We start from the raw sequence: 23,246 nt of genomic DNA on the forward strand, positions 1-23,246 counted from the left end.
TTCTTCCCATGCAACATATGGATGGCTCCTATCTAGAGCAATTGAAGTTACCCCAAAGCCTATATAGTAAATGATCAGGTTCCTTAAGTGGATAACCCCAAATACTGTTGAAATGTTGTGGCTCTCTGAGCAAGGGGGACAAGCTATGGAAAAACAGCATAGGAAGATTTATCTCTTCACACTGCATACTTCTCCTGGCCCAGTCATGGGTATCCTAAGAGTAGACCAGGCTGGGGGAAAAGGCCGCTAGCTAAAATGCCCTGTCCATAGAAGCTATGACAATCCTCAGGTGAGAACAAGAGCACTGTGTCCCTCCTCTAGTGCCCACCAAGAACCTTTGTATGAAGCTCTTGATGGAAAATCCTAGGAAGAAATCAAGGATTTGGCTTAGTACAAGGAATTACAAAGATAAAATGAGGGACTTTATCTTAATCAACGTGACTAACTACAACAAGCATATTTTAACAAATAAGTTGAACACTACCAGCTATTCATAACCCTTAGCACACTCACATTTAACAAGAGTTGTCTGAATGTTTAGTAAATCTTTTTCTCCCCCAACAGCATGGCTGTGGAAATTTTGTGCGCGTGATTCAGACCTTCAATCGCACACATCTGTATGTATGTGGCAGTGGTGCCTTCAGCCCAGTATGTACATATGTCAATAGAGGGCGCAGGTCTGAAGTAAGTTTTGTAAATTATTCTTCTATTATTTCTGTGTAGATGTTATTGTTGTTGAACAAATGTAGTTACTCAAATTTCTTTCAATCTTTGAGTCTGTAAAACCAGGACTAGAGATCTTTTGGCATTGGTTTAACATAGATATAGCATAAATACAGCCATTTTCATAGTTTACTGACACTTCTGTTTCCATTTTCAGTGCTTACTAAGAAACATAACTGTGAAAATGTTGGAAAATCTTTTCACAGAATTTGTCTCAAAGAAAAACAAACAGAACAAACATGCATTTTTTTAAAACTTGTTAATTCAGTTCTTGTTAATGATACAAAATTTTAGGAAAACTTTGGAGAGAAAAGGAGCCAGTTGAGGTGGGGAGGGAAATGCTTGAATGTAGGCCTCAGTTGTTCAAGCACTTATTTGATGAGATTGACTACCCATGAAGGTCAGGCCAGATGTAGGTATCTGTGGGTCTGAAACCTAAAGTCCTTAGGCTGCAATTCCTATTTCTGTAAAACTTTCATTTGGGCTATAGACATGAGTTACACATAAAGCAGTTTAAATGATCAGAAACGGATTTAAACCTGTAACAGAACAGAAGTGCAGTGCACATAAAGCAGTGCACATTTCAAAATAGCCAAAACTAGTTTAAGATAAACCTGATTGAATGTAGTATCAGAGTTAACTGATTTAGGTCAAACCAGTTTATGGAACTTCTGTCCCAGACCACTTCCTGGTTCAAGTTAACTCACAGTCCCTCAGCATCCCAGCATGCTTTGCAGCCCTGGGCTGTGCTGTGCTGTCTGCTCAAGAAGAGCAGGATTGGCCCCGCCCCTTTGGTTTCTAGCCGGAGCATTGAGATCTGGCTGGCAAGGGGGTGGAGTGGGAAACCCATCTGGGGATGCAGCCTGATCTGCCTAGTGAGGTGGAGCAGCCCCTACCAGACTTTTCTCCATTGGAGTGGAGGGGGTGGGGGTCATGGGGTCTCTTTACCTCTCAAAGCTCCGGCTAGAAACAAGAGGGATGGGGCCAATCCTGCTCTTCTTGAGCAGACAGCACAGCCCAGCCCAGAGCTGCAAAACATGCTGGGATGCTGGGGGACTGTGAATTAACTTGAACCAGGAAGGGGTCTGGAACAGAAATTCCATAAACTGATTTGCCCTAATTCAGTTAACTCTGATACTACATATCACAGGCCTCACTTGGCTGACTAGATATTACTTGCCCCACAATTGAAATCATTCACCACTTACTGTATAATATAGTGAATGGCCAAAACATTTCTTCAGAAGAGCAGCCTCTTGAACTATTACCTGAGCTACTTTGTCTGCCTTCTGTTTCATTATGTTGGCTAAACATATAAAGTCCCAGATGTTTCATAAATATATTTTCCAGGGTTCGTGATTCATATATGAAATGTTTGTTTCGTTGCAAATACAAATAGGTAATAAATTGGACAGGCAGAATGAGAAAAGAAAGCACTTGTCTGAGTTCTGACTCTGCTGTGGTATCTGGCTCAGATTTACGTCTGCAGGCACAATAAAGTTCACATGTTTTTTAGAACATGGGGAAGCAGTTGTGTTGAAGAGGAAGAGCAGATGGTGCTAACCTGGAATTTTACAGCCATGGGAAGGTAGCTTGAAATGCATTATCCGGATTGTAGCAGGAGGACTTCAGGTTTCAAGACTATGATCAGCCTGACCACTGATTTTAATGGGAGTAGGATTGTATTGTACATTCTGGCCAGGGCCCAGCCTAGAAATAGGGACTGCCAGGAAGGATGATAAATAAGTGCCTCTCCTGGCCACCCTACTTGGAGAGATCCCAACCATTTTGGAAAGAGCACCAACTAGGTCTCGGGCCCCTTGCGGGCTGAATCACTGCAGTCCAACTCATAGTGGAGTTTTTCATCACTGGGGTTTCTGGACTCTGCATACAGAAACACAGGCGCACAGAGCAGTGGAATGAGTATGTCCTCCCCCCCATCACAGAGTAATCCATTTCTCTCGACACTAGAAGCATTCTGTTCCCCTGCTCTCAACTCAGGAACTCTCAGTTACTTTATCCTAATTATATTAATCTGCATTAATTTTTATCAGGAAATTAAATTCCAAGTTGAAAATGTTCTTATTTGGGAAAGAATCAATATAACATCCTTCAATAAAAAAGAAAACATGAGTGCTAGGGCCATATCCTATAGCCATTTTGAAGGTCACTGGGTTTTTTAAAATTTTGTCATAGCTGTGATTTAACTTTTAAAGAGAAATAAGACTGTTCTAGATGAAGCAAGATGTTAAGATTCTTAAGTTAGAAATAGGGACATGTATCTGGGAAGAACAAAATTGGTTTCATTTAGCCTGTCTTTGTAAGTGCATGCCTATGATCAATTGATTAAATAAACTGCTGTTTCCGATGTCTGGAGTCTGTCAGACACTTGACTGTAGGCATTGTGCTTGCAAAGTTATTACTGCACAGACCAACAATAGCACAGAGTACAGATCTCAAATAAAATAAATCCCTTCATGTCTATTGCATATATGCAAGCAGGCCTAATTAGGAGAGGAGAGTGAGGGATTATAAAGTGCTGGGAGAACTAGTGAGAAATTGCTTTTTTTAACTTTTCAAAAACAGTAGATGTTCTTATTTCATCTCAAATATGTCAGTGTTGCCTACAAATGTGATGCAATTTTCACAGGTGTAAAATTGCTGTTTTAAAGAAGCATGACTGTTTTGTCCCTGGAGGTTATATAAAGAACCATTCAGCATGACAGTCAGAACCAGAGCCTAGCAGATCTGTTTTTTCTCTTGGCTGCCGCACAATTTTACTAAGAGGGCATCCATAGTGGAGAAGCACAACTTTGCCATCTTTAGTTAAATCCTCTTCTCTGAAGTAAAGTTTGTAAAAAAAATTTTTTTGCTTCATCTTCTGATCCTGTATCTTAGCAACTGAACTAATGGAAATTGCTCTTTGCAAACCAGGAAAAAATGCTCCTCTTGACTTCATAAAATAAAGACCTTGTTTGGGCTCTTCTCTTCAAGTGAGCGAGGAACAGCAGTTAATGAACTGCACAATCTGAGTACTGTTAACTGAACCAAGTATGCCCTTGTGCCAGAGTATCTGCAAGAAGCACCGAATAGCAGTTATGTGAATGAATTATAAATTAGCAAAAATTAGTTTCATGAATATACAAAATTAATATGGTTCTAGTGGTTCTGCCAGTACATTCGTAAATGTGTAATTATTGAACATGCAATAAGGAAAAATAGCAATATCCTATTTCAAAAAAAAAAAATACACACACACACACACACACACACACATATATATAGCACATAGGAATACATATCAAACTGCATATTCAATAAAACACTGTGAAAATAAAGAGATGCATCCATAATTTAAATATTTAGTGGATATAAGTAATGGGATGGATAGATAAAGCTGTATAGAATTAAATTAAAATGGAATTAAAATAATAAAAAATATAAACATAAAGTAACAATAAATGGTTTGTATTGCCACAACATCCTCTTTACATCCTGTCTCACTAATAAGAGAAAACACCAGTAACAGGATGATTTGTCTTATTAGCAAAAGAGGATGTAATGAATTTCTGGCCCCATCTAGTTTCCACTGAAATGAGATCAACATCATGTAAACCTCATTTGTATTGGTTTTCTTATGAGCTTTTGAGAACTATGTTTTATGCTGTAATAGAATCAGAAATTGCGGGGCTAGAACAGACTGTCTTTGTTCAAGGCACTGTCTTCCAAGCACCTCACCCATTTTAAATTAAACTATTGTGTGGAGCATATACAAAAATCATACATCATCTAATCATGTTTCCTAAGTCTCTTACCACAGTAAGAGACATCCACCATTTTTTTTATATTGAGAAAACATCTAATATTATGATGTTGAGTGTAAAACAAAAAATTATGCTCTCAAGTGGATGACCATACTTTAGGATTTCTTTTGTATGACTGAGGGGCTTGCAAAGATATAGTGAAATTTTTATGGGAGTTATTCAGAGGGAAGTTATATTGCAAATGTGTTTAGCTGAAATATAGTTAATTATCAGCAGATATTCACTAGACACGTCTACACATGTGCGTTTACTGTGCAGTAACCAAAATTACTGCACAGTGTGGGCACACGTCTACACATGCACACTCATACTGCACAGTAAATATGGCAATTACACCAACTTGAGCAAAGATTTGATACCTGCATAGCGTGTGCGTTGACTTAGGACTGACTTTGGACCCAACTCAGACCACACAGCATTAATGTACTTTAATGCCTGCACATGTAGATGCCAGCCCATTCCATTTACTGCACAGTAAATAACAGTGCAGTAAATTTCAGCTGGCATAAATGCACTTGTCCAATGAGTACAGGAACAAAACCACTGTGACATTGTTACATACAAATAAACTTGGTGTTGGTTTTTTCAGATAACATAACTCAAAAAAAGTAGGTAGAAACTGCTTACATCTAAGAAAGTCCTAGAATTTGAAATGAGTGAAAGTTAATCAGGCATAAATAAAAATATATATTCTAAAATAGTAATGAAAACTAATCGTAACAGTTTTATTACATGGTGTGAATTAAATCCAACAACAACGCTGAGCATTATTGAGACTGTTAGTTGAAAAAGTCAAAACAAAAACTCCTTGAGGAATGAATTTTAATTTCCAAAACTTTCTTAGAATTCAACATGATGTATGTGTCTATATTACAGGAGCAAGTCTTCAAGATCGACTCTAAGTGTGAATCGGGAAAAGGACGCTGCTCTTTCAATCCTAATGTGAACACAGTATCTGTTATGATCAGTAAGTAAAAATAGCCAAGGATTCTGGATGCTTAAATCATTAATAACCTGTACGGTATGAAATGATGATGATGCTAAAACCAACTAGGCAAATGAGAAGGAAACCACTTTCTTTATATTGTCAGATAGAATTCTTTAGCAAGTCTACCTGAAGCTACACATGGATATGTGAAGAAAATACAGAGGCCAGCACAGAAGAGGGAGGACCAGAGAATTTGAGGTCACCCCCCTTCCATTTTGCACATTTTTACAGGAATAGGTTCAACTTCCTATCACTTCATCCAACATTTTCATGTATAAACACTTTGTGATTTTAACACCTGCTCGTGCATTATGGCCATTTCTTGGAACTCATTTAATCACTTAAACCCAGCATCCTTCCAGTCATTTTGAATTTTATTTTTGTTGCCTTTGCCATTGAGCCCACCAATTATTGCCACCATCTATGGTTGCCTTTGTTTAATTGTCATGAACAATGGCTTTGACATTATCAACTAATTTCCATATAGAAGGGCAGTGAGTACAATAGCTAATGTACCTTGCACATTGAGTTGTCTGGTACAGCACTCACTCTTTGCCCTTGCTTAAAGGCCCAGCACAATACCTGCTTCCCACTTAAGACCTACTTATAGTCTTAGTCAAAAAATAAGGGATCATAGGTCTTTTGGAGCCCAGTCAAAGGGCTGAATTTCACTTATAGGTCAATGAAAGGAGCAGAACACACTTGCCACCTGGAGTACATAATGAGTGAATACTTACTTCAACCTACCCATTCTCCAGTGGCCAGCAAACTAGATTACAGGCCATGCCACCAAAGGCTAGATTTCCCATTGTCCTGCATACTATATTTTGTAAGGTAGGTGCAAAGCATTATGGGCCAGCTATTCATTGATGCAGGACATTTGACACTATTTTAATAGCATAAAGGATTTAAAATGGATAGAATAACATAAAGAGGCTATAGCATAAATGAAAATCAGACTCTAAATTCTGAGTTATCATCATTGTTTTACTCCCTATTTTACACTTACTTTGCCATATAAATGATAGCATAATGGGTGATGGAAAATCCTCACATAGAATCATAAAAAATTAGGGTTGAAAGGGACCTTAGGAGACCATCTAGTCCAAAACCCTGCTCAAAGCAGGACCAGCCCCAACTAGATCATCCCAGCCAAAGCTTTGTCTAGCTAGGTTTTGAAAACCCCCAAGGACAAACTTTCTACCACCTCTCTGGGTCACCTGTTCCAGTGTTTTACAGCCTTCCTAGTGAGAAAATTCTTCCTAATGTCTAATCTAAACTTCCCTTGCTGCAACTTGAAACCATTGCTCCTTGTTCTGTCATCTGCCACCACTGAGAACAGCTTAACTCCATCCTCTTTTGAACCCCACTTCAGGTAGTTGAAGACTGCTATTAAGTCTCCACTTAGTCTCCTCTTCTCTGGACTAAATAAGACCAAATCCCTCAGTCTTTCCTTATAATAAACCATGTTCCCCAACCCCCCTCACCATTTTTGTTGTCCTCCACTAGACTCTCTCCAATTTGTACACCTCCTTTTTGTAGTGTGTGTGTGTGTGGGGGGGAGGGAGCAACACTAAACACAGCACTCCATATGTGGCCTCACCATTGTTGAATAGAGGGGAATAATAACTTTTCTTTACCTACTGGCAACACACCTACCAATACAGCCCAGTATGCCATTAGCCTTCTGGCAACAAGGGCACACTGCTGGCTCATATTCAGCTTATTGCCCACTGTAAACCCCAGGTCCTTTTCTGCACAGCTGGTGCCCAGCCAGTCAGCCCCCAGCCTGTACCAGTGCATGTACATCTTGCAAATGATAACACAGTATCCTTCAACCATAAGATTGCCTGACTAATTCCATGACACAGTCCTCAATGGCTTCCAAAGCAAGATGTGAAAAGAGTTTACTTGGGACTGACAGAGCTACAGCATGTGGACTTAGATGATTGAATAGTATCCTAAATTCATTTGGCCTGTTCAGTCATATTTTGTTTGTTTGCCCACTGCTCACTCAGTGTCCACAGTATGTTCTCAGCACTATACCAAGCACCAGATTTTAACACCAGCCCATGCAGCTGCCATTTAAACAGCACATGTTCTTCAATAGAAGAACAGCTCTGGACACTGCAGACATCATGTTTGCACTATACTCAGAGATTTCTGATTCCAGATTCTTGAATTCTGGATCTGATCTCTAACCTCTTAGTTAGCTGCACAAACACACTGCAGTTTTAGCCACGGTAAAGAACAGTAGTGGTACAGGTAAATCAAACTTACTTAGGATTTTCTTTGTTCTGTTGTTTGTATTATCTAGTGCATACAGAGCTCCAGGAATATAAGGTTATATGCCAAGTGGTGGTTTAGCCCTCCTACTCCCACTGAATTCCATAAGGATTACCCAACTGAAGTCTCAGCCAATGGTTATCAATCTTTTTAGACTCAAAGCTCCCTCATTAGACTCAAGGTGGCCCTATGAAAATGTCAGCTTTTAGTTTTCACTCATTGTTTGGCCATGGAAAAATAATAGATTTTTTTTTTCTGTTGCAAAGAAAAAAGATCACAACTGATCAGAATGCCTTTAACACTACACATTGCTATTTAAAATCTCTGGGCATGTCCCCATGAGTATTCATGTGTGGTTTGCAGTGCCCCAAACCACATGTGCTGCATGTGCATATGTTCATCCGAGAGTGCTGCAGCACTGCCAACAGCATTCCTGGCCTGGGTCAGTGGGGCACAGATTGTCCTTCCCCTGTCCTGGATGCATCCTAGCTCTGGGACAGTACACTGAAGCAGATCTGGGAAAGACTCAAAGGATTTTCCTTCCCCTGCCCCAAAGTCAGCACCAAATTCCTAGCAGAAGCCACTGCCCCTGCAAATGCAAGAGCATGGCTGCCTCCTGCCTCTCCATGGACCAGAGCCCCAGGCAAGAAATGTGGTGTGTGCTGTCAGCATCACCTCCACCCAGCAGCTTGTGAGCCCCACTTCCTTCCTCCCATTATCCTGCCTGTGGCTGACAGATAGAGAGCTCAGGGGTGGGACCCATTGAGCATTTGGCTGAAGGAGCTAGGCATGAGCCAAATTCCAGTGCATTTCCCTGCAAGCGAGGGGGACTAGTGGGGGGGGGGGGGGGGTTGCAAGGCAGCCTGGGATGCTGGAGGAAAAAGCCCTAAATTGAATCAGAAGGAGATCTGGTACAGAAGTTTGATAGATCAATCTAACCTAAACCAGTTCAGTCTGAAACCTAATTGATCCTGGTCTATCTTAGACTGTGTTCTGCCATTTTAAAACCAGTCTATGTGCACTGAACTTCTGTTCTGTTACAGGTTTAGACTAGTTTCCAATCACTTATTCCAGTTTATGTGTAATGTCTGTACCTGGCTTTAAGGTAGGCTGCACACATGAAAGAAAGTGGTCTGCCCTGGCCAGCAAAGTGCCTCAATTCTGTCATGGTCCCTTTCACTCAAGAGCATAGCCAAAAAGAAAGCATTTGGAGGGAGGGGAAGGGTGGAGGTGCACAATTTTATACAATAGCCCACTGGCCACAGTTATAATCATATAATTATAGGGCTGGAAGGGACCTCAGGAGTCATCTAGTCACACGCCCCTGCACAGAAGCAAGATTCACTCTTCCTGTCTCATACAGATACCTCTCCAGCCTTGGAAGCCTCTAATAAAGGCAATGCTACAGCTTCCTTAAGCAGCCTGTTCAATTTTCCTACTGGCATTTTTAGGACATTTTTTGCAGATTTAATTTAAATTTGCTTTGCTGAAGTTTAAACTGAGGGAGTCTTGAGGGGATTGAAGTCTCTATCTTCACCTCTCAGGAGCAGGTCTTCACCATCGTACTGGAGAATAGCCTGGGTAGGGAAGCTTTCCACCACTCTTTGTGAAACTAGGGCACTGGGCAGATAGGAACGCAAGCTCCATAGTACCAGAAAGAGAGTGAGCAAAAGGGAGCATCATGGCATAAAGCACTGGTAGGGGCACTTGTGTAGGTTGAGGAGTCATGGATGAGTGCTCTAACCACCACAGTTAAATAATTATACTCAGGCTGAAAAACAAAGGCCTGGTTTGAGTCGATTCTGATTAATCAGAACCTGGGAGCAGGATAGCTCCTTTCCACATGCATCTTAAATGTGAGTTAACTTCAATTAGCCCTATTTTAAATTGGATTAGCCCTATTGTCCCAGGGAAAAGCATTGTCTTGAGTACTACACAGGTACATGAAGGGCACAGACAGAAGTGACAATTTTTGCCTGATCTGGCCACAGAAAGCAGCCTATAGCTGTGACCAAACACAAGTAAATGGCTGAAAACCACTTAAAAATGGCTGGTTGGGTGAAAATCTGAACCTTCGTTGCATGAGGGGTCAGGTGAAGACATTTCAAAACAAAGTGTCTTCTCTAACTTGTGTCTGTGCTGCCTCCCAGCCTTAAGCTGTTTTCAGAACGGGAGAGGGGAATGGGAGAGTTTGGTCTGGGTTTTTTTCAGCTACCACTGGGGAGTGGAGTGGAGTGGGTGTGTTGGACCCCCCCCCGCCCCATGGAGATGGGATGGCTCCAATTCACCCACCCCACCCTCCAGTGCTGGCTAGGGAACCCCTAGAATGAACCCCCTCTGCTCCCTTCCCCCCTGCCCCCCCTGAAAACAGCTGGGAGGAGGGCGAGGGGGGCATTGCTAGGGGAAACTGGCTGCAGCCTTGCCACCAACATCTACGTTCCCCTTCCTCATGAACTTCACCTTGTTCCAGCAGATCATTGTAACTCCTGATGCTTCCTGCAAAGCATTCTCTGTTACAGCGAGGAGCTGCACTTCTGTCTGAACCCAAAGTGGGACAATGGGCTTGTATGCCTGTAGGATCCCAGAATAAAAGGCTTTGTCGCTGGAGAAATCCAGCTTGTATTAGCTAATCCAACTGTTCTATATCTTCAGAGAAGAATGGGCAGGTTCCCAACCCTCCATTGTCTATGCAAGGAACATAAGTGCTTAACTTTATTTCTGTGGATCACCCTCCTGGGTCCAATTGAGTGTCCTAACCACAAGAAATTTCATCCTCCCTATTCTAAAAATGGGAAGCATCCCAAGATCTGGAAATATATTTCAAAATAGAACAAACTTTTTTGATCCTGGCCACTGTTTTTTTGTCAATTTGTGGCATTGCCTTCCTCCTTGTAAAAAAAGAAAAGAAAAGAATATGAACTTGGAGCATAACAGAAGAACTGAATCAACTCTTAGAGGAAAATGGCAAAGGAAAAACTAATTATAACATAGTACATTTTTACCCTTTTGCAAAAACACTTCAGCAGCAAAGCTATGAAAAATGGGTCTTTGGGTATAAGGCACAACTAATATGCAAGCCCTGTCTTTTTCTCCAGCAATGCTTCTAGGTATTTACAAAAGCAGACATACCTCATCAATTCAGCAATTCCCCCATGAACAAAGAGAAACAGTGGTTACCCTATAAAGGCAAATTCTTCTGAGGAATTTAAGAATTATACCACATGGAAGTAGAGCTGACAAATATCATTTGGTACCTGATTAAGCAAGTAGGCTCCAGGAATGCCTAATAAAGCTGGTATGCAATAGGATTAGAACTGCATACCCTATTCTTTTTTTTCTTAAGGAAAGGAACATGAGTCATCTGGGAGAGTCATAGTCAATATATGTACAGAAGAAGACCTAAGGTGGATTTGAGGGTACTTGTGTTGATATAGAAATCTGAGTTATGAGTTACTCTTCTTCTAACAGCATTACACACACACACACTCAGAGATATATAAACATATATGTATTATGCAATATTATACAAATATTTTCACAGATCACTTTATGGAAATGCCTCTTTGCATTCCTTGTTGCTATACAATGGTTTCTCTTGCACTCTGCCCTTTCTTGCTGAGGGAGGTGAGAGTCATACAATGCCTGCTGTACCTCCTGGCTAATCAGTAGGGGTTCAGTTCATGACCTAGCAAGCAATAGAAAAACAAAAAATTCCTGAGTTTTCACACTCTCAGACTGACTTGTCTTTTTTCATATTGCACAAGAAGAGGGGGAAAAGCATGTTAAAAAAATCTCCCAAGAACCTGAAAATTTGACCCTTTCCACCATGACCACATTCTCCAAGCAGTTCAGAGATTCAGAAAAAACCCCATCAAATTGGAGGACGCAGCTGTACTGGAGTTCATTCAGCCATTTCTCCCACTGAGAGAGTTCAAAATTATTTTAGCTACTGTTTGTGCTCTGTACCTAAGGGTACATTGCTGTTAGCTAGTGGAAGCTGTTTTGTTGTTCATGCAAAGGAGAAATTACAACATCATACACATAAACTTGGACATGCAGGCTGAATTTTCAGTCCTGCATTGGGAATTTAAGGAATATCTTATTCATGTAAATGAGACTTGCATGCTTAATTCCATTCACAAAACACTGACATGAACTTTGTCTCATGTATAATGTGATGTATTAGTTACTACACAGTACCCTGAGGCAGGTTCTTCAACACAGAAGTCTGCTTTGGACAGTAGGTGGCCTTAAAAGGGTGGAACAAATTCTCTGTTGGTATAAACTACACAATTCGATTGATATCAGTTGTTCCTTTGCCAGTTATACCAGCAGTAAACTTGGCCCAATATTTTTTGCTAATTTCATTACACTAACGATTTTTCCAAGTATTCTTTAAACAAAAAAATATTTACTTTGATTCCCTTTGATACTTTTGGTGCATTCTCTTATACTGTCTGTGCATTGCTACAGTTGAATCACCAAGCTGCATTTCAATCGAAAGGGTCACCACACATGCGGTTACACTGCTGTATTTAATTATGTGGTTCCCAAAAATTCTTGAGCAACACATCTAATGCTCCCTTTTTGGGTTAGACTGTAGCTTCATGAATCAGAGGAAACTCCTCTCCCTCCCACCCAATATTTATGTGTACAGACTACTGTGCAAAGAAAGAACCATCAGACTATAAAAAAAAGTAAATACGTAGCTAAATTTGGACTTCCCAAAAGCCAATAAAGATGTTTTGAATTGTTCTTTTTCTTTTCCTTTTCCACTCTCTATAGATGAAGAGCTGTTTTCAGGAATGTACATTGATTTCATGGGGACGGATGCTGCTATTTTTCGCAGTTTAACCAAGCGGAATGCAGTGCGCACCGACCAGCACAATTCCAAGTGGCTCAGTGGTAAGATGATTGTTTCACAAAGCTTTTGATATGTATCTAATAGAAAGTCTGACCTATTTTTAAAACCGTTCTATTATCTATCTTGCCATGTTAATCTACTAAGTGAAACCATGAGGAAGAAACAGGAATAAAAACACATCAAAGACCATGGCCTTTCTACATGATAAAAGTAAAGCATGTCAGCCATGTGAAATCTTGTCTTCAGCACTAGACGTTATGAGATCTACAGAGGAAAGTGCAAAAAACCCTGTTATATATAGAGGTGGGATAAGCTATCTCCTAAGGAAATCTCTTCTTCACTTTTAATACTTATTGTCTTAAATATTTATAGTAAATTATCAACCACAGTAAATTTAGATTGGTTAACTATGCTGTTGTCCTAGCGTGGCTCCTTCCATCACTGAAATCAATGGAAAGACTCCTGTTGACCTCTCTGGGGACGGTTTCTTCCCGCGATCTGTCCATTATGCATCGTTATGAGGCCACAGTGGGACTTTAGCTGAGATACAGCTTTTATTCTGGTCCTCTTTTAAGGGCATATATCTAACCTAGGAATGTACCAAATAAGGCTTCTGGTTGGAAAAAGATTTGCATTTATTGTTACCAAAGCTGTTCAGACACACTGGAGGTAATACATCTCTTTTTAAACTTAGTTTAATTCACAAGGTACATTTTAACATAGCAATTCCTTTAATCCATATCACATTCTAGATATCAAACTCTACTTTTTCCTCAGGATAAAGTGTATATACCCAAAGAGAAAAACTCTCTATTTTTAAAAAGTTTGATTTTTATTATTTTTCCTTTTATTCATTTATATTCCCTGAAGTGACTTGCTTGAAAAAAACTAATTGCTGGAAAACCTATATAATGCAGATGCTGGGAACAGTGAGTGACAGATACAGTTCACTTTTATATTCCTTCTGAGTTAGACTCATGACATTAAATTCAAGAATAGAATGAATATAGAAAAAAAAATCCCCAAAAGTAAAATGTGACCTTTCTAAAAAGTCAGAAGTGGTCTTCATTTGATATCAAGTATGTGGCATTATTATTAGGAGGTACATGCCCTCACACTAGAGAAATAAGTTATCTGAGGTCTTCAATGCTATTCATTAGATTTTAGTAAGAAAAATTGCTAAATGTAACCAAGTGTACTACATGCTCCAACACTAACTCTGGCTGCCAAAAGGTGGTCTACAGTGAAAAAATATAATTTTTTAATATCATAATATAAGTTTCAGACTAGAATATCAGTAGGAACACCGGTATTTTGAATTGTTTTTATACAACATCAAATTGCTTGTTATAGTTTTTTAAAAGGAAAAATTGTATGTGGAAAAATTAGTGATTATTTTTGTTCTTTAGCTTATTTTTACTCAAAATATATGGTCTATTTATTTCCATATGTTTGTTTTCTCCTAACATGAGCATCTTTGAGGAATCCTTGCTATTCAGGCATCCTCGTGTCCTAAAGGATTCCCCTGCTTCAGTTTTCAGTGGTGCTGCAAATATCTTTCCCTTTTTAGAATTTAAAAGTAATTTGTTCATTTTCTTTCTAATGGGTTTTTCAGTTTCTTGGATTTCTTCTCAATTTTTGCCTCAAAGGATACTCTACAATACTTAATAGGAACTTACTGATTTTTCCATCTTTTTACTCTCAGAGGTTTTTGATCCCTTTAGTAAACTGTCACTAATATTCCTGCATCAGACTAGCTTTTTTTAAACCTGGCACAAATATGTAGAATCAGTGTCTATAGAAACAACAGGAAGCTGCCCCCCTGGAAACACTTATGTTAATGCTTCAGGAATAAAGGTTGTAGCTGTGTTGGTCTAAAGTGAAAAGCAGGCAGTGTACTAGAGGCAACATCTTTTATTAAACTTGACAGTTGCAAACAAACAAACAAGCAAATAAATAATAAAAATAATAAAATACATGTGCCCTTCCTCAGGCATAGGAGAATGCAAAGATTGTAAAAATTATCACAGGTAGAAATGAAAATTCATATTGTATGGGAGAGCTCGAGTGGGGTGTAATTTTTCCCTGTCGGAAAAATGCATTATATGCAAATTAGGCTTGGATAAAATTTGGAGCAGACTACTTACCTCAAAGGTGTCTGATGGCAAGCAGGATGTTAAATTATGCTTCTTTCTTGTTACAGTGTTTCATATTTCATAGAAGAATTAGTGATGGAAAGGGTCTCCTGGGCAAGGAATTTGCAACTCCAGTTGGTCTAATAAAAGGCACCACCTCTATCACACCGACTGCTTACCTTAATGCTTACATTTACACACTTGTAACACCAGGGTCTAGAATTAAAACTAGAATATTTGGCAACAGCAGAGGATACTTTCTATATGAAGAGATCAGTATGTGTCAAGGGCTTAATATTGGCTGCTTATATTGACATGTGTTATTTGGTCTCTATCCGTCTCCTTTTAGAGCCTATTTTTGTAGATGCTCATCTTATCCCAGATGGTACTGACCCCAACGATGCCAAAGTATACTTCTTCTTCAAAGAGAGACTGACAGACAACAGTGGGAGCACCAAGCAGATTAATTCAATGATTGCAAGAATATGCCCGGTAAGAGCCATTTCACGTCTCTGCTTGATAGGCAAATTCTATGATTTGTTCAGATAAGCAAAACAAATACAGTTAATTAAAAATTATTTGTAAAGTCTGTAATCCCTATTGTCAACAAATATCCTGCTCCTGCTTGCACTCTGTCAATTAAGATAGGCTTTTTAAAAATGCAGCCTAGACTATCCATCTTAAGTATATCTGGAAAAAGTCTGTAATTATATGAGGACTATTAGAGCTTGATATATATGCACCTTTCTGCTTGGTGTAGTGCAGCTAGTGATGCTGATTTTCTAAACATACTCTGCTTCACGTATTTCATATTTGAATTTTACTTAATGCAAATAAATAACAAAAGTATCATGTGTCCCAGAAAAAAAAAATCCAATTGAAAGATATTGGGAATTTCAGAGTCTATATTTTACAGAAGTATCTATACTTTGAAACAGGCTGCCTTTAACAGAAGTATAAATACTATAGATAAAGTATCTATACTTTGAGACAGGCTGCCTTTAACAGAAGTATAAATACTATAGATAAAGTATCTATACTTTGAGACAGGCTGCCTTTAACTTTAAATCTTGTTTTCATCGTTGAAATAGTGGTGCTTTTGTATGCTCTACATAAATTTATATGGGGATTAATTTAAAGCATAAAACCAGTTGTATTCATTTCAGTAAGTTAAGGGAAGCATATAAGCATATAAGTCTCTACAGGTTCAAAGCTCTAGTTGAATTTTCCATTTCTCTTTTTCTCTAATAATAGTCAATTTTGCATGTAACAGGATTGGAGCAACTTCTTTGTTAGAAGACATAAATATGTGTAAAAACAGGAGAGTAAAATTATAAAAATAGTCTGTTTTTCTTAAGCATTCCACGTTGCTTTAGAGACTGCTAGAGTTAAAGTAGTCAAGAGCTGTTTAATTTCCCCTTCCTGCAAGTTTAATATTTGTCTGGTTCATGCTATGGCTTGCCAGAAAATGACTGCAAGGTTGTATGCTCAGCTCCTGCTTTGGCAGTACTATGTGACATGTGGCCTGTTCTCCTAGGCTAGGTAGAGACTTTCAAAAAGCCTGGGGCAGAACTGATCTAAGTTACGTGGGTTTTCTAAGCGGGGTAGTTCAGATCAGTAGTAAACAGAACACGCATTCGCCCTTTGGTGGGGGGAGCACCTCTCACATCTTAGACTGGGTACAGCCATTTTTAAACTAGCCTGTGTGTCAAACTTCTACTCCGTTACAGTTGTAGACCAATTTCCAATCACTTATACTGGTAAAAGTGTAATGTCTGGACCTGGCCTGGATGTGTTGTTCTTTACATTTTTGTTAAGGTGCCCAAAGATTTCTGAGTGTTTTGCAAACATTATACTTTAATTATAACATTACTATTGCTATTACAACGAAGGCCAGAAGAGCCTTGACTGGCCTTGGCCCTGTAATACTTATGCTGATGTCGGTGGCAAACTCTCACAGACATCAACAGGAACAAATATTGCCCCTTGAATTTTATAATACTTATCATAACAGCCTCTGCAAGGAATTAACTTTATGAATACTTTGCATCAGGGAGACATAGGTAGATCTGGACAACATGGGACCAGAGAGATGCTAACTTTGGGTCTCTTAAAAATCCTTGCATTGCATTGCAGCTAAGTTATACTCTCACAGCTTCCACCTTTTGCCTTTTGCCTTCCCTTGTTTCATAGGGAGCTATGGTACAGCTGCAATCTGCATCTTCTAGCAGAAGCTATCAAAATCAATTGGATGCTAAAGCAGCTGTTACTGATGTGACTGTTTACAGTCCTTCCAAATGCAGCTCCTGAGGGGGGCACCCAGCAGCCCCCCAACTGATCCGGACTTGAGCACGTAGTCACCTGAGTTGCGTTACCCTACGCATCATTCTGTTGAGGGAGATGAGTGGAAAGACCCAGTAACATCAAGTGAATTTGCTTAGGTCCTTGTCTTTTAATGAGTGAGCAGAGCAGGTGGTTTCTGGGGAAAGGTGGGGTAGAAATGATAATGTGCCAGGTTACAAGCCTTCTATCATCAGCATGCTTCAGTTCTGATAACTTTATGGTTAGCTAAGGAGCCCTAAAAGCAAAACACTTTTTGTGGGGTACACAAAAGTTTATTCTTGAGCCTCTTAGCCATGCTAGCTTAGCTTTAACAAAGGCTAGGGCGACTGTAGAGAAAACATTCCAGTTTATAAAGATAGATAACATTTCTCCCCTTCATGCATGGCCAGAATTTCTATTGCTTGCATATACTAAAGTCAGAGTAAAAATAAAGCTGGTAAAAATTCCCACAAATTTGATTACAAGTTTTCACAAAATTATGCTACACTTCTCAATGCATTTTAAATAAAATTGATTTTTAAGGCCTAGAAATTAGAATTCTAGCTAATTTCCTTTAGGTACCTGAGCCATAAACTACTAGTCATAAACTGTTGCCCATGTATGATATCATAAATCCTATCAACTGATGACTGTTTTAAATTCAATACACATTTCCATCAGTGCATTCACTGAAGCCACATTTTAGTTTTAGGTTTTTTTAATTTAAATAATTCATTTTTATGGGGTCATTAAGTAAAAACTGGAGAAATGGAGACTAAGGAGTAACCTTTCCGGTATGTTCCTTTGGTGCTGAATATCAGTCTCCTTTTTTAACTTTTAAAAATAATTAAAAAAAAAATAATTATAAAGTATTCCTAAAATAAACTGTGATCCTAAACCTATATAGAAAATATATACGAAAATTAATCTCTTGATTTGCAAAGATGGACATGAATTGACACATCTGATTTTGATTTGAAGCTTATCGACTGCATTCACAATTATGCACATATATATGCAAAAGTTAGCAAGTATACACTTTTGAAAACCAAGTCCTTAATGCATAGATCCTAACTGTTTAAGGGAGGAATGTATGAATGCTAGCTTGAAGAATATGAAGAACAAAAGAGAGAGGAAGTCCTGTTGGTTTAGTCTGAGTGCTGTTTGGAGCTTTGTAAGAAAAGATTTTCTGTGGATAACCATAGGTAACATAGGAACGTCATACTGGCTGACACCCATAGTACACATAGTCCAAGACTTTACCTTTGACAAAAGCCAAGGCCAGATGCATCGCACATATGACCCAGACTTGGGGGGAGGGCGGGCGAGTCATGGTTCAAAAGTTAGGAGTCAACAATATCTGAAATTCAGAAACCAAAGCCAAGGGTCACAATACTGAGTGTCAGAGATTGAAGTAGGTCCATGGTCAAAGCCAGGCCAGGGAATTCAATACATGGTGTAGGATAAGCAGGAATAAGGTACTGCAGTTCAAGGTACGGGAAAGGCAGGAATAAGGCTGGAAGCAGAGCAGGAGGGTCCAAGGAAGAGGCAAAACAGGAGCAAGGCAAGGCAGAGCTAGAGATACAAGTCAAGGGCTCAACAGCAGAGTCAGGATCAAGACAGTAGTGAGGGATGAAAGCGGGGGAGTCCAACACAGAAAGAGGAATACAAGACTCAGGCAAGTAGGTCCACAGCAGGAATAGTAAGAGTATTATTTCAGGGACCAGTGACAAGTGGGAAGGTCTTATAGACTTGGAGGCCTGTGGCCTCCATTGGTCCTTATTGGTCACCTGATCCCCTGCTAAGGATCCTTGTGGAAGTGCCCAGCCTGAGCTTGAGCAGGTGTATGGCTAATCCCCCGATGGTGCCACAGCCTGGTCCCCTGCCTGTAGATACCATGGATTGAGGTCTAAATCCAGGGGCCCTGACACAACGCCTCAGAGGTGGGTGCAATTAGCCTTGCATGTGGTCTTCTTTTAATAGGTTCGTAGTTGGTTGGCAGGGTGAGAAGGGACCTGAGCAGATCATCAAGTCCAACCCTCTGCCATGGCAGGAAAAGTACTGGGGTCAAACAACCCCAGCAAGGTGTTCATCTAGCCTCCTCTTAAAGACCCCCAGGGTAGGAGCCAGCACCACTTCTCTTGGAAGTTGGTTCCAGCTCCTAGCCGCCCTGACAGTGAAGTAGCATCTACTGATGTCTAATCTGAATCTACCCTCTGCCAGCTTGTGACCGTTATATTTCTACTTGCTCCTGGCAGTGCTCGGGGGAACAGGGACTCCCCCAATGCCTGATGATCCCCCCTGACTAGTTTGTAACAGGCCACTAGATCCCCCCTCAGCCTTCTCTTGTGGAGGCTGAACAGGTTCAGGTCCCGTAGCCTCTCCTCATAGGGCCTGCCCTGCTGTCCCTGATCATGCGAGTGGCCTCCTCTGGACCCTCTCCATGCTGTCCACATCCCTCTTGAAGTGCGGCGTCCAGAACTGGACGCAGTACTCCAGCTGCGGCCTGACCAGTGCCGCATAGAGGGGGAGGATCGCCTCCTTGGATCTGCTTGAGATGCATCTGTGGATGCATGACAAGGTAAGGTTGGCCTTCCTGACTGCATCCCCACACTGCCGGCCCATGTTCATCTTGGCTTCAATGATGACTCCAAGATCCTTTTCTGCCTCTGCACTGCTGAGAAGGGAGTTCCCCAGCCTGTAGGTATGGTGCCGGTTCTTCCTCCCCAGGTGTAGCACCTTGCACTTGTCAGTGTTGAAACCCATCCTGTTCTCATCCTTGTAACATGTCTAGGTCCAATTGCAGCCTATTCCTCCTGTCTAGCATGCCCACATCCCCCCACATCTTAGTGTCATCAGCAAATTTGAACAGGGTGCTTTTTATCTCCTTGTCCAAGTCATTGATGAAGATGTTGAACAGTGCAGGCCTAAGGACCGAGCCCTGGGAGACCCCACTGCCCACATCCCTCCAGGTCGAGGGACTAGATAAAGTTTTAGACTCTGAAGCATGAAATTTTAATATCACATATCTGTGAATGAATGTTGTCATTTTCTGATATCACCTTGAGGCCATTTTATAGCTTAAAACTTCATTCATTTTTAATTTGCTAACACAAGGAAAATTTGAATTTCAATAAATTTCCCCAGTGTCTTTTTGTTTGGTCTCAAAGATTTAAGTTAAGGTTTACCTCATTTTTTTAGATTGGTGAGTGATAAAGTAGGTTATTGCCTATAAAACCTCATGCCCCCCTTTGAACCATTTAATCTCTAATGTACCACCTTCTGCCTCACTTGGCTAAAAACCTGTGTTCAAGTTTTATTACATAAGTACTTTACTTAAACGATGATGGATTATACTTACGTGGAGGGATTCAATAACTATTTAAGTGTGTATGCTATTTTTTATAAATTTCATTTTTCTTGTCAGAATGACACCGGTGGACAACGAAGTCTTGTAAACAAGTGGACAACGTTCTTAAAAGCAAGACTTGTTTGCTCAGTAATGGATGAAGATGGAACAGAAACATACTTTGATGAATTAGGTAAATAGGGTAATCCTTTTATAGTCATGCCTAAATCTTGTTGTCTTCATGCTTGTGAATGTTTGAACATTTCTGTCACTTTGAACATGTTAAATTGGTTATCCATTCCACTCTATGCTTCTATTTTTTTTTGGGGGGTGGGGGAAGGGGGTAGAGGAAAGGAAAGGCAGGAAGCTTTCATCATAAATCTCTCTAAACTTCAGCACCCTAATTTGTAAAACATGGATAATGCTGTTTAACATGCAAAGTAATAGTGTGTGAACAAACTAATGCTTGTGATGGACACATGGGAAGCATCCTGTGAAAAGAAGCATTTTGTTGTCATTGGTATGATCATGATGAAGATTTCCTTACGTTACCTTAGAAACAGTTTTCACATGAGTATGTGAGGTACTGGTTTATATGTACCACTCTTTTTGGTAATACAGTTGGTCGTTTGGACTAGAGACTTAGAGACTTCATTTTGGTGTCTAAAATTATGTTGATGCATCAATATACAATAATTATTAGCATCAGTTATTGTGAAACGTAGGTCATTGGGATCAATACAGAACTTCCAGGGGAGAGTTAACATAGGTCAGAGTAGCCGATCTGGTTGTCCCTTCTGACTTTAAATTATGTAAGTCTATGAAACTCCAGTGCCATTTGAACATTTTCCAAAAGTTAAAGGAATAACTAAGGCTTTGCTGAAATGAGCTCCAACTGAGATGAACATGCCGAGACATTTAAAATTCTGACTCTGGTATTTATATATCTTAATAGGAGTAAGTGGGTGTTAGGTTCATTTGAAAAACTAACCTTTCTTTTCCTGTGCTAGTTGTATTACTGTCATTCTTAAATACAAAAGGCCTGGCCCTCCTCCCATTAAAGTCAGAGCCACAATTCCCATTGGATTTAAGAAGAGTGAGATCAGACTTCATGTTTTGAGGTTGAAAAGTCAAGCGAGAATAATTGCTTCACAAGTGTTCTTCCTTTCTTTCTTGCAGAGGATGTATTTCTCCTAGAAACAGATAATCCCAGAACAACGCTCGTGTATGGAATTTTTACCACATCAAGGTAATTTTGAAGATTTATCAAAGTACCTTTGGTGAGCAGCTGCAGTATAAATACAGAAGGAGATTGTGTGCGTCAGGGCATTGGGAGTGAAGGCAATTTGAAATGTACTCTTTGACTGTCTTTGCTTTCTACGAGACATGCATTCAATTCTGTTTGCTTTGATCTATTAGAAACATAAGTAATTGCTATCTGAATAAGAGCTGCAGGGATGCCAAATTGATCCCAAGTGTCTACTCAGTAAAACCACACCTGGGATGAATTTGCCTTCCACTCCCAGCTTTATTTTCAAGCTATTGTGATTGGCTCTGACAAAACATTTCCAGCTGGCTCCACCTGTTTACACTTTTACAAGATAGGGGAGAAGCCAAAGGACATCTGTGAATGTAATGCCTGTGACAACTGAAGAGTCTCAGCACCTCTGGAGGGTGCTCATCACCTGCAAAGACCCAGACCAGATTCTTAGCCAAATTCATGCTGCTAGTTTTCACGCTCTCAGCTAGCAGACAATTTGCACAGCTGGCAGACTACTACGCAGGCCAATTGGACTCTGGCTGCCAAAAAACAACTTCTCTTTTATCATCTCCTTCCTTAATCCCAACCTGAGGCTTCAGGCTTCTCCTTTTCTATAGGAAATGTGAGTGCACAGCATTGCTCACCATGGAAAAAGTGAATAGTCATTTGGGAAAATTCAAGATTTCCTCTTACCACATTGAAGTGGCCTTGCTGAGTTGCTGAAACAGAAGAAAACTGGACTAACAGGATCTATCCATCTCTCACTTTAATTCTATCTTGATATTTGTCTTGTTTTGCCCAAACCCCATGGACAATGGTAAAGCTACTCCCTGTGTATATATTTCTAATACATGTATCCCTGCTGCATGTAGGTATACATATTCCTTTGTATCCCTTGGAGCTCGTTGACATTTTAAAATATATATCTTTTAAAATTAGAAGATTATTAAAACCAAACTTTTTCAGGGGGGGTTGTTACAAAATCCTGAAATGTTCTATATTTTATTTTTAATGAGGAAAGGCTCTACTATCACAATAATATCCATGGACCCATATTCTCAAATGTGTAAAATCAGCCAGGAAAATATAATTTCATAATATTTAGTTGAGGGGAAAAATCCATCCCCAGTGCTTGCAAACAGCTGATGCTGTCTGTATTGAATGACTCCTACAATACAAACAGAGAAAATGCTGAGGCAAGGTTTAACAATAAAGCCACATTTATGATTGTGTTATGGATTCGACACGTCTTAGCTGGAAACATTTTTACCTAATACTCATGGTATTCCTGCAGTGGAAATTGGGTTTGAGTCAAAGAACCACATAATGTGGTAACAAATACAATGCCTGGTCTATTCTAGGCCCCCAAGTCATTTTCTCACTTTAGTCAAGGTTTTACATTTGTCTGCTGTACTGAAAATAATGATTAATTTTAACTGAACCATATTGGCCTAGGCATGTGACCAAAGTGAATCATTTTTTATGGCAGTAGCT

The 23,246-nt window shown here is 39.8% G+C and overlaps 1 protein-coding gene across 1 annotated transcript in view; it reads left to right on the plus strand.

Annotated features, from left to right (window-relative positions):
• The window catches only part of SEMA3C (semaphorin 3C), a 184,253-nt gene that overhangs the window by 108,609 nt on the left and 52,398 nt on the right, over positions 1–23,246 (plus strand). The window contains exons 5-10 of the mRNA XM_090041896.1: positions 565–684; positions 5,424–5,514; positions 12,607–12,726; positions 15,170–15,312; positions 20,570–20,684; positions 21,671–21,740. Of these exons, the coding sequence (XP_089898022.1) occupies positions 565–684; positions 5,424–5,514; positions 12,607–12,726; positions 15,170–15,312; positions 20,570–20,684; positions 21,671–21,740 (659 nt within the window). The remainder of the gene's footprint in view (positions 1–564; positions 685–5,423; positions 5,515–12,606; positions 12,727–15,169; positions 15,313–20,569; positions 20,685–21,670; positions 21,741–23,246) is intronic.

Source organism: Crocodylus siamensis, chromosome 4 (assembly GCF_052110815.1).
Source record: "Crocodylus siamensis isolate JL-2025a chromosome 4, ASM5211081v1, whole genome shotgun sequence".
Classification (NCBI taxonomy): domain Eukaryota; kingdom Metazoa; phylum Chordata; order Crocodylia; family Crocodylidae; genus Crocodylus; species Crocodylus siamensis.